The 17787-nt window shown below is 40.3% G+C and overlaps 1 protein-coding gene across 1 annotated transcript in view; it reads right to left on the reverse strand.

Moving 5' to 3' along the window:
• Positions 1-17787, reverse strand: part of LOC136878619 (aminopeptidase N) — a 146403-nt gene that overhangs the window by 67679 nt on the left and 60937 nt on the right. Inside the window, exons 4-5 of the mRNA XM_067152095.2 lie at positions 14469-15112; positions 3922-4003 (exon numbers count right to left, since the gene is read on the reverse strand). Of these exons, the coding sequence (XP_067008196.2) occupies positions 3922-4003; positions 14469-15112 (726 nt within the window). The remainder of the gene's footprint in view (positions 1-3921; positions 4004-14468; positions 15113-17787) is intronic.

Here is a 17787-nt window from a genome sequence, read left to right on the forward strand (position 1 = left end):
CTAACATTTCTGCTGGATGAAACATCGCATCAGTTCTCAGATTTAATAATCCAAATTGCAACCTGATTATTTTTAGATATACTCAATAATATTTATTATTATTATTATTATTATTATTATTATTATTATTATTATTATTATTATTATTATTATTATTATTATTATTATTATTATTATTATTATTATTATTATTATTATTATCTGGTGACGTCGCCAACAACCGAGATCATGGGAAGGAGGACAATGATGATGGTGAAATTACGCTTTAGGAAGTGGAAAGGATAGTAAATAAACACACCAAGCTCGATAGCTGCAGTCGCTTAAGTGCGATCAGTATCCAGTATTCGGGAGATAGTAGATTCGAACCCCACTGTCGGCAGCCCTGAAAATAGTTTTCCGTGGTTTCCCATTTTCACACCAGGCAAATGCTGGGGCTGCACCTAAATTAAGGCCACGCCCGCTTCCTTCCCACTCCTAGCCAGTCTTTGTCCCATCGTCGTCATAAGACCTATCTGTGTCGGTGCGACGTAAAGCAAATTGCAAAAAAATGTAAATAAACTCGATTGTCATAAAACAGGAGGAATAGATGAAATCAGACCTGAAATAGTGAAATATAGTAGGAAGGCACGGATGAAATGGCTTCATAGAGTAATAAGATTAGCATGGAGTAGTAGTTAGGTACCTTCTGATTAGACAAAAACAGTAATTGCACCTATCTACAAGCAAGGGAACAGGAATGATTACAACAACTATCCAGATATCAGTATACCAAGCATGGTGTTCATTGGGATTTCGGAAGGGAGGATGCGATCAGTGGTTGAGAGGAAGTTGGATGAAAACCAGTGTAGTTTCAGACCACAGAGGGGCTGTCAGGTCCAGATTTTAAGTATGCGACAGGAAACTGAAAAATGCTACGAGAGGAATAGGCGGTTTTGTTTATGTTTCGTAGTTCCAGAGAAGGCATATGACAGAGTGCCGAGAGAATAGAGGTTTGCCGTACTGGGGGATTATGGGATGAAAGGTACCGTAGATTATTAAAATCAATCAAAGGCATTTATGTTGGCAATTGAGATTCAGTGAGAATTGGTGGTAGAATGAGTTCTTGGTTTAAGGTACTTAGAGGGGTTAGACAAGGCTGTAATATTTTACCCGCCGGGCTGAGTGGCTCAGACGGTTAAGGCGCTGGCCTTCTGACCCCAACTTGGCAGGTTCGATCCTGGCTCAGTCCGGTGGTATTTGAAGGTGCTCAAATACGTCAGCCTCGTGTCGGTAGATTTACTGGCACGTAAGAGAACTCCTGCGGGACTAAATACCGGCACCTCGGCGTCTCCGAAAACCGTAAAAGAGTAGTTAGTGGAACGTAAAACAAATAACAGTATTATTAATCTTTTACCTTTGTTTTCATAGTTTACATGAATCATCTGCTGAAAGGTATAAAGTGGCAGGGAGGAATTCAGGTACGTGGAAACGAAGTAAACAGTCTGGCCTATACTGATGAGTTTGTGTTAATGGCAGATTGTGCCGGAAACCTGCAGTCTAATATCTTGGAAATTGAACATAGGTGTAATGAGTATGGTATGAAAATTAGCCTTTCCAAGAGTAAATTGATGTCAGCAGGTAAGAAATTAAAGATAACTGAATGTCAGATTAGGAATACAAGGCAGGAAAAATATAGATAATTTCAAGTATTTAGGATGTGTGTTCCTCCAGGATGGTAGTATAGTAAGTGAGATTGAATCAAGGTGTAGCAAAGCAATTGCACCTGGCGAGTTGGCTGTGGGGTTAGAAGCTTGCATCCGGGAGATAGTGGGTTCGAATCCCACTGTCGGTAGCCCTGAAGATGGTTTTCCTGTTTTCCCATTTTCACACCAGGAAAATGCTAGGGCTGTACCTTAATTAAGGCTACGGCCGCTTCCTTCTCATTCCTAGGCCTCTCCTATCCCATGGGAAGACTGTTCGGACAAGCATCTTCTTCTTTTACAATTGGATTTTACATCGAATCAACACAGATAGGTCTTACGGCGACGATGGGATAGGAAAGGGCTAGGAGTGGGAAGGAAGCGGCCGTGGCCTTGATAAAGATACAGCTCAGCATTTGTCTGTGAACCACGAAAAGCCATCTTCAGGGCTGCTTATAGTGGGGTTCGAACCCACTATCTCCCGAATTCAAGCTGACAGGTATACGTGACCCAAACCATGTAGGCACTCACTTGGTAAGTAATTGTAAACCTTCCCGATAATTACCCTCGCATCGGAAAGTAAGGTTTTCCCCGACCTACTCCAGCAAAATTTGCAACGCTTACTAAATATAAAATAGTCGGTACAATAAGAAACTCCATGTCAAACTCTATAGCTAGCTAGGCTATTCGCGCCTCCTATACACTCTGTGCAACTTTAAATGCGTAAAATACCATGTTTAGTTGTACTTCAACACACAACGCACGGAACACAAGCCAGTGAGGCAAGGATGCGAAAACTTGTCAACAGCGCGCAGGATCGGCATCTGCGATTGGTGGCCTCATGGTTGTGCCTTTCGTTCAAACCCGTGTAGCGGGTGGAAGGACCGAAAGTTATATCTTCTGAACTATAGCACCGCTCATACTTGTCACTTTCATATTATTGTCAAAGCCGAGTAAGGGACTGAGACTTATAAAATAATACTAAGCCCCATACCTGGAGACACTGTATCTCACCAGAGATGGATCTAGGCAGGCGGCCTTATGTAGCCTGCTGTTATTTCTTGATGGATGCAACTGTCTCTTGACAGAGGCCACAGAAAAATATAGTTTCCACCGAAGTCTCAGTCACATTCATGACTGTGATAATACGGATGTTGCTGAGGTATGGGTGTTGCAGAGAAATACAATTGGGAACACGGCTAGTGCATCTGGAAGTTATAACAAGTACTGCTCATAGGGCTACTCGTGCGGCAATAGCACTTTCTGGCCAAGTGACGCAAGTGCAGTACTCCCTAATGGTAAACTACCTCGCTCGGTACAATGCCGTGTGCATTATGGCGTCGCCGTTGGTTTATATGGCTTCCCTGTAACAGCATAAACTTTGGCGACGTTTCTTGTAAATATAATCAGCGTCCGAGATGAACACTTAACAACAAATCCGTCTTTACGAGCATGAATGTGCAAGAACGACCAAGGGAAAGGAGACGTACACCTTCAACATTTTATTGGTTCATGGAAGGCGTTTGAAATGTACAACTACGACCATATCAATCAATCAATCAATCAATCAATCAATCAATCAATCAATCAATCAATCAATCAATCAATCAATCAATCAATCAATCAATCAATCAATCAATCAATCAATCAATCAATCAATCAATCAATCAATCAATCAATCAATCAATCAATCAATCAATCAATCAATCAATCAATCAATCAATCAATCAATCAATCAATCAATCAATCAATCAATCAATCAATCGATCAATCAATCAATCACCCGTGTTTAGGGCTGTTGCCAACGTGGCAGATTCCCTAGCCCTTTGTACGGTCATAACTCTCATGTTTTACAATTGGCTGTACGTCGCACCGACACAGATAGGTCTTATGGCGACGATGGTATAGGAAAGAGCTAAGAGTCAGAAGGAAGCGGCCGTGGCCTAAATAAGGTCCACCCCAGCATTTGTCTGGTGTGAAAATGGGAAACCATGGAAAACAATCTTCAGGCCTGCCAACAGTGGGGTTCGAACTTTCTACACCGAATGCAAGCTTACAGTTGCGCGCGCCCGTAATAGCACCTCTATTTCGCTCGGTGCGGCCGTAACACTTGCACGGACAGGTCAAAATAAATTCCATTACTATAATTTACAGTATCTACTAACTTCCTCACAAACTGCGGTGTTGTACTCATTTGTATATAAGAATGTGTGATGATGTTTGTTGGACAAATATTACTTACCGATCGGTGAGGTAACTATTCAGAGCCGCCTGAAACTTCTCCTCCGTAAGACTGTGGTTCAGCATACGCAGCACTGAGCCTCCTGTAATGAGGAAAGGAGATACGGAGTTCAAGTATGTGCTACTACAGTCAGGGGCAAAATCATCCGATCACAAGTTAGTCCCTTTTCTAAAGCACATTAACTAGTCGAATTTTACAGACCCTGACTGGTGATCAATATAATGGATTTTAAACATATATTCACCTTATTGATCAGTAATATCAATCATGGTATAGAACAGTAACCGCCTTTCCACGGAAATCGAATAATATTACAGAGTAGGCCTACATAAAAATGTGACGTTGAAAGGAAATGTTTCTGTATAAATGGTTAATTATGGAATTACAAAGATAATCAGCTTTATCAGTATCGTGTGTTAACCGCCTTTAGTTCAGGTTAAAGCCTGCGTTAGTTTCTTAGTTACCGTATGGCTTCTTGAGGCAGATCCTTCCATTCCTCACGAATGGCAGCTAAAATGTTCCCTTAGACCTTCTTGGTGATCGTGGTTATCTTTTTAAGGGGAAGAACAACAAATCAACAATCTCTGTTTAACATAAACTAGAAAGGGAAGGAAGGAAGGAAGGAAGGAAGGAAGGAAGGAAGGAAGGAAGGAAGGAAGGAAGGAAGGAAGGAAGGGGTCCAGTCCTTTGAAGAATGACAACGCAAAAGAAAAGGAAGGACTACGAAGGGCGCAAAAATGAAGGGCATCCTACACTTCACAATCCAAATACTCACGGGGCCGGAGGAAAACAAGGGTTGTCCGAGGGAGGTCAGGTAGGAAAATTAAAAGTGAAGAGTCCGGAACTAGAAAGTCAATGTAATAACAGACTTCTAGTCGCATCCTTCAATAAGCAGGGGAAACCGATGATGTTCTCGACCGGATCCTTCAACAAACAGGGGTAACCGAAGATGATCTCTATCGGAAACTTCAATAAGCAGGGGTAACCGAAGATGATCTCTATCGGAAACTTCAACAAACAGGGGTAACCGAAGATGATCTCTATCGGAAACTTCAATAAGCAGGGGTAACCGAAGATGATCTCTATCGGAAACTTCAATAAGCAGGGGTAACCGAAGATGATCTCTATCGGAAACTTCAATAAGCAGGGGTAACCGAAGATGATCTCTATCGGAAACTTCAATAAGCAGGGGTAACCGAAGATGATCTCTATCGGAAACTTCAATAAGCAGGGGTAACCGAAGATGATCTCTATCGGAAACTTCAATAAGCAGGGGTAACCGAAGATGATCTCTATCGGAAACTTCAACAAACAGGGGTAACCGAAGATGATCTCTATCGGAAACTTCAATAAGCAGGGGTAACCGAAGATGATCTCTATCGGAAACTTCAATAAGCAGGGGTAACCGAAGATGTTCTCCACCGGATCCTTCAATAACCAGGGGAACCGAGGATGTTCTCCACCGGATCCTTCAATAACCAGGGGAACCGAGGATGTTCTCCACCGGATCCTTCAATAAGCAGGGGAACCGAGGATGTTCTCCACCGGATCCTTCAATAAGCATGGGAAACCATGATGTCCTCTACCTTATCCACCCACAATGGTGACGCTACTAGCCTATCAGGACGTAATCAATTATGTTCAGTTCAGACCTTCGACCAGGCAATTTCAAGCTAACATACTACTCTTACAATTTAGAGATACTCCTCCATCACTGCGCCTTTTTGAAGGGCGCGTCATCGTGCTTGAGAAGCCTATTCGGACCCACCACATAGATCATAGGAACCACGCACTCTGCCAAAACACAGCAGTGACACTGACTAGCTCCGATCGCCCTCAAAATTAACATGTTCCTGATCTATGACCGAAAGTGGTTCCTTAGAAATATTCGCACACGGTGAGAGTACCTTCCACAGCCCTTCATCACACTCTGGTCAACGAACGCAAAACAAAACTTATTTCGCGACTATTCTTCCTCTTTCCAGTCCTTGTGGTATCTCCTGAACTCAAGCACAGCTGTTTCATGGCTTGTTCGTAATCGAGGGCTTCGGGCTTGTCTGCGGACAACAATCCACATTTCCCCAGCTTTCTTCTGACAGTACCTTCACTTATCGTCATATTTCTCGCTTCCTGAAACTGATTTTGCAGTTTGTGCGCTGTCAGATGCAAACATTGCAACAAAACAGTCATCCTCTTATGAGGTAAGGTAAGGGTGTGCTCTGCCCGAAGGCAGGTCCGAACCTCCGCAGAGGTGTACCTGAGCCGGAGTTTACGTACGGTAGGGTGGCCAGTTCCTTTCCGCACCTCGATTCCCTTACCCCCCCACCAACAGCGCGTGGTAACCCATCCACTTCTTTTTTCTTTTTTCTTGCTATTTGCTTTACGTCGCACCGACACAGATATGTCTTATGGCGACGATGGGATAGGAAAGGCCTAGGAATGGGAAGGAAGCGGCCGTGGACTTAATGAAGGTACCTGGGGTGAAAATGGGAAACCACGGAAAACCATCTTCAGGGCTGCCGACAGTAGGGTTCGAACCTACTATCTCCCGATTACTGGATACTCCATCCACTTCTCGACCACGCCCAATGTTGCTTAACTTTGGAGATCTCATGGGATCCGGTGTTTCAACACGGCTACTGCCGTTGGCCCTCTTATGAGGCGTTTTCTTAAATGGCTCTATCAATTGTGCCCCTTATAGCCAAGCCCGACAGCTTGTTTTCTCTTTCCTTGCTATACTGCACTGATCACTCACTCCACGGTTACAGTTATAATTATAGCAATTCCCTGGTACGAAGTAATATACTGTATCTGCCTCTACTTTTCGCTCCTGACCCACACAAGTCGTGCGGATTAGTTTTGAAGAAAAATAGGAACACAGCTCTCTCTTTTTAACGTAAATGCATATTGTGAATGAAAGAGTTTAAGTAAAGGCAGTACTAGATTCAATCAGTAACACAATATTACTTTTGTTCCTGTTTTAATACATATTACACTATAGGAAAGAAGTACAGCAACCCGCCTGGTGGCCACGATTGTTAACGCGTCGCATCTGCATGCTCTGTCCAACTCGTTGACTGAATGGTCAGCGTACTGGCCTTCGGTTCAGCTGGTCCCGGGCTCGATTTCCGGCCGCGTCGGGGATTTCGATCTTTATTGGTTAATACCAGTGGCTCGGGGGCTGGGTGTTTGTGCTGTTATGAAACACCCCTGCAACTCACACACCACACATAACACTATCCTCCACTACAATAACACGCAGTTACCTATACATGGCAGATGCCGCCCACTCTCATCGGAGGGTATGCCTTACAAGGGCTGCACCAGGCTAGAAATAGCCACACGAAGTATCTATATGGTCTGACACCGTGGTTAGCCGGTTTGAGTCCCGTTGGTCGAAAACCACCATCAGCATGTTGTCCGGCAGGGTAGGAGAGGTGGTCCCACTAGGTTGCGTGCTAAAAGCCCGGATTCAACTCCAAAACATCTCCGCAATCTTCATATGGAGTGAAGGTCTATGACGCTGTTGGTGGTGATTCGCCCGTCGGATGGGGATGTTAAGACTTGAGTAGATTCCTCTGCGCTATTTGACAGGAGTAGGCTATGTGGCGGCACCGGGTTTCACTCTGTCCCTTCCTACTATCATACATCACGTCATTCATTTCATCTCATTAAATCCTCTGATGAGGTTGACGTCAGGAAGAGCATCCGGTCGTAAAACTGACAAGGAAGATAAATCCAGCTTCATATCCGACCCTGTAGAGGAATGGGTCAAGGGTTGGACACACAAAGGAAAGAAATACAGTAATTCTATATTCTAATGAGCCCCAGTACGAGGTCAGGTGACAGCTTCTCGCTTACGCTTCCTCCTCTCACTGAAGAGCCTGTTCCGTTAGACACCGGTCAGTGGACATTTTTGTAATCGTCACGTGCTAAAATTTCTTACAATTGTCGCTTACTGAAATTCCGCCTCTACAAATTCGCTATGTACCTTCACATTATTAATTTTTCTTATCAAAATTTATAATTTAGTCTCACAGTTATTATAACATAACAGTATTATAATAACTCCTTAAAAGTTTCTTGCACACAATTTGTTAATTTTGTGCAAAATACGTTTCATTTCACTGAATCAGTTAACGCGTGTGTTTGCTACGCTCTCAAGTAGACTGCCCGTCCGGAACCGAACCCTAGAGATGTGCGTCGGTTCCTTGCCATAACCTGGAATATTTTCGATAAATATTCTTATTGGCGGACGTGTAAACTTATACGCAGGTCAACTGTACTGTGCGTGCTTTACATTTCTTAACATTTTAATTTTTTTCCTGTTTTCGTCTCGTTTAACTTTTCAGACTTTCATCCCGACTTACAGGGCGTGTTCACGTCAAGATCTAACTAGTCGCTTTCCCGCGTCAGCTCGGACTGCAATCATTGTGCGGTTCTCTCAGAGTGTCTTTCCATTGTTTCTGTTCCTCTAGTTAGCCAGCAGGTTTAAAGAGCTACAAATTGTCAATGCAAAAGTAAAATCAAAACTCGCTGTGTAATGTTTGATGTATAGCTGTGCCTCTCCAAGGAAAACAGCTGTTTTAAAACGTTCTACACATGTGTGTAACATTGAGAAATTACCTTATAGAATATATTTAAATAGAACATCTGGCTAAGTCTTTTTCATACTGATTTCAATAGTTATGACGACCATTGTTGTCATTATTTGGTATGCTCTCCCTAAATACAGAAAAACCTTAGTTAAACGAATTCGGGTTAACCAAAACCCGGCTTATCTGGAATGCCTCCGATATCGCATATCCAAAGAAAATTCATTACTGTAAGTAAGTAAGTAAGTAAGTAAGTAAGTAAGTAAGTAAGTAAGTAAGTAAGTAAGTAAGTAAGTAAGTAAGTAAGTAAGTAAGTAAGTAAGTAATTCGTCTTTATTCGTGGCGAAGTTAGGGCTCAAGGCCCTCTCTTACACTTAACCACATTATTTAAAATAATTAACATACATACCATTTTTAAATACAATAGTGCTAATAGAAAATATGGAGATAGTAATCAAAGAAACGATTATAGAATGTACACCACGACAATCTAAATGAGCATGATAATAATTATAAAACTAACACTAGTGATAATAAAATAATCGCAGAAGGCTACACAGTATTTAATACCCAGCCTTTTTTAAATGTGAAAATCAAAAGTGACCGCTGTATCAACTGCAGTCTGCTTTATTCTGTAAATCAAAACATTTTCTTTGAAAGAAACATAGAAACGACAGTATGTACATGTGTGTGTTTTTTTAGGTTACCCCAAGATTTCTTGAACAATGCAGCGAGTCAACACCCGCTGACGTCCTTCTAGTGAAAAGATGGCGGGAAACTGCTGCTCGAAAACGTTGAGAGGGACGCAAAAAGCAAGTAAAAATGGCTTAGGTTTTTTGAATGAGTAATTCATATTAAGTAAGTTTATATATTGATGTACTTTAATCCTAAAAACGTCATTTTATCGTTAATAAAGATCATAAGTGTAGCCTACAAAGAGAGTTTTTAATTCATTTGGTATTGTACCCGGATGAGATGGGCCATAGTTATCATGATTTGTTAATATAAAATAAATGTAGACATATGGGAATATTGAATCAGTTTGGTGTGTAAGGAAGAGTTTCAACATAGTCATACGTATTCTCAACAATCTGTCGCCAAAGTTAAGCTTGTCATAATGGATGGTATATATTCCTTGTCAGAAGCTAAGAGGATAAAAATCGAGCACTGACAACAACAGAGCTAATTGCTACGAGGAGAAAGGGAGCATTTATTCTTGAACAAGGTGCAGGCAGCGCGTCACGATACTGAGAAAGTGTCGCAACGAAGTTTCCAACGCCTCGAGGCATTTTGTTTTCAAGTTGAAAGACTAAGATATTTAAACGAACCGCTGCAGTATTAGCCAATGACAAAATTAGTAAAGGACTCGCAGATGCGCCAACATAAGTGAAACCAATATGAACTCCAGTTAGTTTCTCCGATAACAATAATTAAAATATTCCAACCACCAAATTGAACAGAGGGGATTTTTGTGATATCATCCCAATGTTGATTAATTGTAATTGTAATGCATTAAAGTAAAGAATTCTTGGAAATGACCAACGCTATCTCGCCATTGATCAAGACGATCACGCCATCAGGGACGCCGACTTAGCGCGCGAAATGTGGAGGACAGAAATCAAGTAATATCTCCGTGATCGCCGAACGATATGAGATTAGAATACGACACGTGAATGTGTATCGCCAGTTTATTAAGTGGGATAAATTCAGAGATCCAAATCCACTTGCAAATGCCGATTTAGGATAACCAACCCCTCTCCCTCTGGAGTGAACGCAGATAACCCACGCGCGAAACCAGGTCGACCATATATACTAGGGAGTCGGGCTTCACAGAAACCAGTCGTTTGAAATAATTTGATACGCTGACACTGTGACTCTGTGACTCAGTACCAGGAAACGCATTACAGATTATGTTAGAGTTGAGAGTACATTAGTAGTCATGAAGGTGAAGACGAACGGTGATAATTATTCAGAATATCGAGTGTAAATTATCAGTATCACTGTATATGAAATTAATACATTTCTCAACATTTCATGTGTTGGAATTTAAAGGATCGACGGAACGCCGATAGTACTTGTTGAAGGCAGTGTTCAGCGCCCGAAATAAATATTTCATGATAGACGGTGTAACAATTATTGTAGCAGGGAACTGTAGGAGCGAGGCTATCACAAGACGGCATCGTATACTTCAGGAAGTGCCGGTTGAAGAACGCGATACGCGCCGGTTCGAATGAAACGACACTTCGTCGTAATGTGTCACGGCTTGTGGTTCGGGCTCAAGAAAGAAAATATTGTGCAAGTGTAATGGGTCTAGAGGCACCTATAAGTGGTTTTCTATTCTTGTATAAATCATTGTAAATTATCTAATAAGATGTTAATCATGGGTAATCGCCCAGAAGTGTTTTGTTGTGTAAAATTTATTAAGTGCGACATGATGCACGAATAAATCACCATGGGGCCATGAGGCTTCTCATCCGCTACGAGACAATGGAATTCTGCATAGGAATAAGTACACCAATTTAATATTTGGGGATGTTATCTCGACAAAACGGGATTCAGTGTGGATTAATCATGGTTACTTAACATGGATCGCCTCCCGAATCCATGATTTTTTGAGATAGACGGACGAACTAATTTATTTTAACGTAATTATGGGTTAGATTAATTAATTGAGTATTTTGTTGTTGTATATAATGTAAATATGGGATATTTCTTTAAATTAATGCATGCTGTTTGTCAGTACTCTGATCAAAGTTCATTTCTAGTGTTAGATTTCTTTTTGTGCTAACCCATTTATTTGATTTTCAATCACTGCGGTGATTATTTATATTTTAGTATGAATATTTGTTACCAGACCGCCAGATTATGAAAGTGCCAGAGTGTGTAAAATTTGTGTTGCGAACGGAAGGTCATAATAATAATAATAATAATAATAATAATAATAATAATAATAATAATAATAATAATAATAATAATAATAATAATAATAACATTTTATGCGCTTGCAAGTTAAAGTATAATAATAATAATGACAGTGCTTCGTGAGTGGCTAGTGAAAAAAATAATCAGTGTGGAGATAACATGTAGCGTTAAAGAATTGAATTCGGGCAGTAAATTTCATTTTTACGTAAATAGTTGATTTCACGTTTTTGGACTCTATAATTACCATAACAATTTGTTTAGAAGTAATAGAGGCACGTGTATAGGATGGTCACGTTATGTTGAAAGCCCAGAGTGGTTTAAGCCCATTTTTAAGATCGGAAGCCGTGCGGGACGAAAATCCGGCATGAGGTGAGAATTGAGCCGTACTGTTTTTGATGTTGAAAAAGATAAATCTCGATGCCTAAGACGATATAATGTCGATTCCGGTGTTATGAGTGGCAGGATCCACGCACCGAGGATTAATTAGTATATTAAAAGTTAGCAATCGCAGGCATTGGATGTATTTGCCCAGCCGCGATGTGCCATGGGATTTGAAGTGTGTCTTGGGAGGACATGGTGTACCCATAAAAATAACGGCAGTACGAAATGAAGGTTACGGTTCCGAATACCGTGGTGTCCCGATCAATGTAAATCGGATCTTGGTGGTTCATATTGGGACTCAACATATGTGACTAAATTCTAAGAGAGTCGAAATAAAAATATAAAACTTGCCATTTTAATAATAATAATCCAAGTGAATCTTGTCTTAAATCAATTGCTTAGTGCCAAAGTGAACCGAAATTGTAAAAGCTTATGCATTAACCATAAATATCGCTAACGGTAGTGTAACACATGAAATTAAGTTACCATAATAATAATAATATGAAGAGGAATAATAGGAATAATTTATTCGATTAATTTGAGAATAATTACGGTCAGATCAAGGTAAAATATTAAATCCATGAAGAATAAGTGACGCGATAATGATAATCTCCACTGATGAAAATAATAATAATAATAATAATAAGAAGAAGAAGAAGAAGATGAACTTGCAATAGTATTTTGAGGATAACAATAATTGATGAAAGGAAATTAAGATATCTAAGGGACGATGATTCAGTGTTACGAATATAATAATAAAAATAATAATAATAATAATAATAATAATAATAATAATATGTTATGAAACTGATCATTAAGTTGTGCGGATTAATTACGAGGGAAAACGATCCTTCATTTGAAACGTCGGCAAAGGATAGCATAAAATCATGCCGGATGATAAATGATAATAATAAAAATAGGATGATAATTGACATTAATGATAATAATAAAATAATTGATGGTGATCACAGAAGATGATAATGATCAGATAAAGAATGCTAATGATAATTATTTAATAATCATAGGAAGATATGAAATGGACAGTCGTTCTGTGTCGAACTGGTCGGAACCAGATGTTGGGTTTCCACGTGGGAGATTGTTGGCGGTAGGTGCGAAATAACCCACGGACGGCACATGTCTTCGTTGTCAGAGCATAGTAATGAACCTTTCCGTACGTCTTGCCATATTGACAAATGTAAATATTGAGATAAGCTTTGAGTTAAGGAGCCACACCTGGCATGTTTATGAATCTGGAAATAGAGCCTAGAGTTTGTCCGTACAATAAATTCCCGTTTTCGATACGATAACATTTCCACGGTGGGGTCCGGCCCACTAGAATGTACATACCGGAAGTGACTCATGTCCAACGGAACTGGGAGGTGACAGTAAATAGTTACTCTCATGCCTTCGTCTCCGAAAGGAGATCTCCAGCGGTGAAACGTCCACTCATACGGATGTGGATTCGATCCCCAGTAACCAATGGGGCGAATTCACCAAATATTTTACACTACCAGAGTAGTGAGGTGAATCCAAGTATTATGTCATTTCTTTTTCAGGATGGAAGTTTCCCAATGTAATAATTGTCATCATGTGCAGTTTGCAAAATAAGTCAATAAATTGCTCCTCATTGCAATTTCAATAGGAAACAGTTTCCATATTTGTTTTATTGTAGTTAGTCTAGTATGCCCATGAAATTTAAGTTGCCACTTCCCAGTCCTATTGTGGAGTCTATAATTTGTATCCATGAACGAGCCGTCCCCCTTTACCCTAATTTGCATGCCCCGTTCATCCCTGCGTTCATTTGGTGCGCCTAGATATATATATTTTTTTATTGATAAAATTGTTTTTTTTTATCGTTTACGAACTGATCACCCCTATGATTAAAGCTAGTCTGGGACTCAGGAGGTGAGCGGGTGCAGTATATAATTTTGTGTGGCTATTTCTAGCCGAGTGCAGTCCTTGTAAGACAGACCCTCCTTTGAGGGTGGGCGGCATCTGCCATATGTATGTAACTGCATGTTATTGTGGTGGAGGATAGTGTTATGTGTGGTGTGTGAGTTGCAGGGATGTTGGGGACAGCACAAACACACAGCCCCCGGGCCATTGGAATTAATCAATGAAGGTTAAAATCCCCGTCCCGGCCGGGAATCGAACCCGCGACCCTCTGAACCGAAGGCCAGTATGCTGACCATTCAGCCAACGAGTCGGACAATTCATTTGGTCTTCAAAACGTTTGAGAATTACATTGCTTAACCAAAAAAATCGTTATCCAGAACGGCTTCCCCCCCCCCCTCCTCCACCCACTCCTTTAGTTCGGTTAACCGAGGTTGTACTGTAATTATTTACAAGCCATTTAAAATATTTTGATTTTATCAATATTTTGTGCAAAAAATATAAAAACATATTCAATAAACATATAGCCAGCACAATTATGCTGGTATGTTTCCAGAACACATGTGGCAGAAATACTTGTTTCACTACTTGTTCTGTATTTCAGACATTGTATCAATTCTAAAAAATCTACATTTAGAGAAAGACTCAACCAAAATGTTTTCAGATAAGAAAGGGGAAATTTTCAACATTGTCTCGTCCGTACAGTGAGTAAACAAGAAGAACACGGGATGAAAACATTTCTCATTTTTTCCTTACCTTTACTGTATGTGATGCTGGAGAACATGGCGCTCACTTCAGCAGGAGTATGACAGCTACTGGTCAGAGGTTGAGCTACTGCGAGTCCATCAGCTCCGAAGATCATCTGATGAACGGTGACTACGAACTGATCCATGATGCGCATATCCGGCTCCACCATGCTGGTAATGTAGTTTTCGAAGTAAGTGGCGAAACCTTCGTTGAGCCATGTGGAGTCCCACCAGTCAGTGGTAACGAGATTACCAAACCACATATGTGCTAACTCATGTGATATGACGGTAGCAATTCTTTGCTTGGCGTTGGCAGTAGAGGCTCCATCTGTGTACAGTAAGGCTGTTTCTCTGTATGTGACAAGACCCCAGTTCTCCATGGCTCCCGCAGAAAAGTCGGGTAAAGCTACCTGATCTACTTTCTGAAGGCCCGAGTAGTTGTACAAAATATTTGTGTAGTTTTGCAAGCTGTTAAGAATCCCAGGAGTGACTTCAATGCTATATTTTCCAGTCTCAATTGCGTTACTTCGTGCCCATGTATGGAAGGAAATACCATTATCGGTCACGTTTAGGCTTTCAAAGTCAGACACAACAAAAGCAACGAGGTATGTTGACATTTTGGGGGTTTCTTGAAAGATATAATCAGCCCGTATCCTGAAAGAAAAAAGAATGGTATTAATACTTTTCATTTCTTGGTGTTGATATTTCATCCAAAGTTGGAGGGGATATTTCTTCTCAACACAAGAGTTGATGATGATGATGATGAAGCTTGTTGTTTAAAGGGGTCTAACATCAAGGTCATCGGCCCCTCAACACAAGAGTAAAAATATGTGTGAAATTATCTTTCTATAAGCATACCAATACACTATACACTTTGCCACATTTATTGTTTGATATCAGTGATCACAATCAAATTAAGTTATTCACTATGTTATAGTTGCAAGAAAAATCAATCAATCATTCATCTGAATTTAGGGCTGTCCCCAAGGTGACAGTTTTTACCTAGTCTGTCTGTTCTTAAATGATTTCAAAGAAGTTGGAAATTTATCAAACATCTCCCTTGATATATTACTTAAATCCCTAATTAATCTTCCTATAAACGAATATTTGCCACAATTCACCCTCTTGAATTCCAGCTTTATCTTCATTTTATGATAGTTTCTAATCTTAAAAACTCCAGTCAAGCTCATTCCAGGCCATCTCTCCACTGACAGCTCGGAACATACCACTTAGTCGAGCAGCTCGTTTTCTTACTCCCAAGTCTTCCCAGCGCGAAGTTTTTTTTGTAACACTACTAGTTTGTCGGATATCACCCAAAACAAATCCTGCTGCTGAGCTTTCGATCTTTTCCAGTTATCGAATCGAGTAATCCTAGAACCATACTCTAATTGGGGTCTTACCATTGCTTTGTACGCCCTCTCCTCCACATCTTTACTACAATCCCCAAATGCCCTCATAACCATATGAAGAGGTATGTAACCCTTATTTACTATTCCGTTTATGTGATTACTCCAATGCAGATCTTTCCTTATATTAACGGCTAGGTACTTACAGTGATCCTCGTCAGTTACTGTCATGCCATCGACACAGTGAGTAAAACTCAGAGGACTTTTCCTCTTGGTGAAACTTACAACTTGACTTTTTACCCCGTTTACCATCATACCACTGTCTGTTGTCCATCTCACAACATGGTTGATATCTTATTGCAGTCACTCACAATCTTGTAACTTATTTATTACTCCATAAAGAATATCATCCGCAAAACGTGTTATCTGTAATTCCATTTCCTTACTCATCTATATATATAAAACTAGCAAGATACCCGTGCTTCGCTACGGTATTATACTGAAATTTATAATTGAATGCTTATTGTTTTAGATATATAATCCGCCGAAATTCGCGGTCTGACTCGTTTTCTGCGAGGACCCACCAAAATTCCCGATCTGACTCGTTTTCTATTAGATTACGGCATGTTTCCTCCCATTTTTCAATCTTCTTTTCCAGCAATCGATTTCGTACTTCCCGGGCTAGGCTCAGGTATTCCTCCCGGTCAGTTGGGTCCGTAAATCTTTGCCATCTTTCCCTATAATCATTTTTAATATGGATAAAATCCTTCAGGAGATCCGGCGTGGTGTCATATTGGGTGCCTAGAAGGCACTGAACCCGCGGCCGGACTGCATTCATAGTCATTACCCGTCCAGGAGCCGTTTCCAGCGCGGTCCGCACATTTGAGGACGGTCCGGAACATTATTATTATTATTATTATTATTATTATTATTATTATTATTATTATTATTATGTATTGCTGGAATGGATGATGACAGGAAAACCGGAGTATCCGGAGAAAAACCTGTCCCGCCTCCGTTTTGTCCAGCACGAATATCACATGGAGTGAACGGGATTTGAACAACGGAACCCAGCTGTGAGAGGCCGGCGCGCTGCCGAGGATCCTTATAAGTACATTAAGAACAGTAAAATCAATTGGTCTCACCTCCTTCTACACCCCACCGCCGTCAAGTTTATTTACCGGCACCCCCCCCCCCTCCAAAAAATTAAAAGAAGGCTTGTTTCTTATGTTTAAAGAAGATTTCAAACACCAATGTTCACGTCTATTACCTTCAGTTTTAAGATAAAAGTATCCCCATAAAAATCATTTACTTTTTTTCACTTCATTTCACACTACTACCCCCCCCCCCAAGTGAATTTTCCCGCAAAAGATACTTGTTTCTTTAATAGTAAAGGATCTTCTAAATACCAATTATCACGACTCTAACTTCTTCAGTTTTTGATTTATGTGTCCTCATGAAAGGAATTCAACTCCTTTACACTCCCGCCCTCCAAGATAGTTTCCCCCCAAAACGCGTTTTTCTTTGTTTTTAAAGGAGATCCAAATACGAATTTTCACGTCTGTAACAACTTTAGTTTTTATTAGATGTATGTATTCTCATTCAATTAATTCAATTAATTTTTCAATTCTTTCAACCCCCCCCCCCCCTTCATTGGATTCTCCGAGAATACGTGTTTCTTTATTTTTAAAGCAGATTGCAAATATCAAATTTCACGTCTGTATCATCTTCATTTTTGAGATATCAGTAGCCTAATTAAAAGAATTCAACACCATTTTCAGTCACTTTTTACCCCCCCCCCCCCTCCACCCAAGTGGTATTTCCGAAAGCTAAAAATACACGTTTCTTTATGTTGAATAGAAATAAAAAATATCATTTTTCACTTCTGTAACATGTTAAGTTTTTTGAGATAAACTGTAAAAATTCTCATTTTAAAATTTCACCCCTTTTGAGTTCCCCTTAAGTGGAGTTTCCAAACAAAAA

Source organism: Anabrus simplex, chromosome 1, assembly GCF_040414725.1.
Source record: "Anabrus simplex isolate iqAnaSimp1 chromosome 1, ASM4041472v1, whole genome shotgun sequence".
Lineage (NCBI taxonomy): Eukaryota > Metazoa > Arthropoda > Insecta > Orthoptera > Tettigoniidae > Anabrus > Anabrus simplex.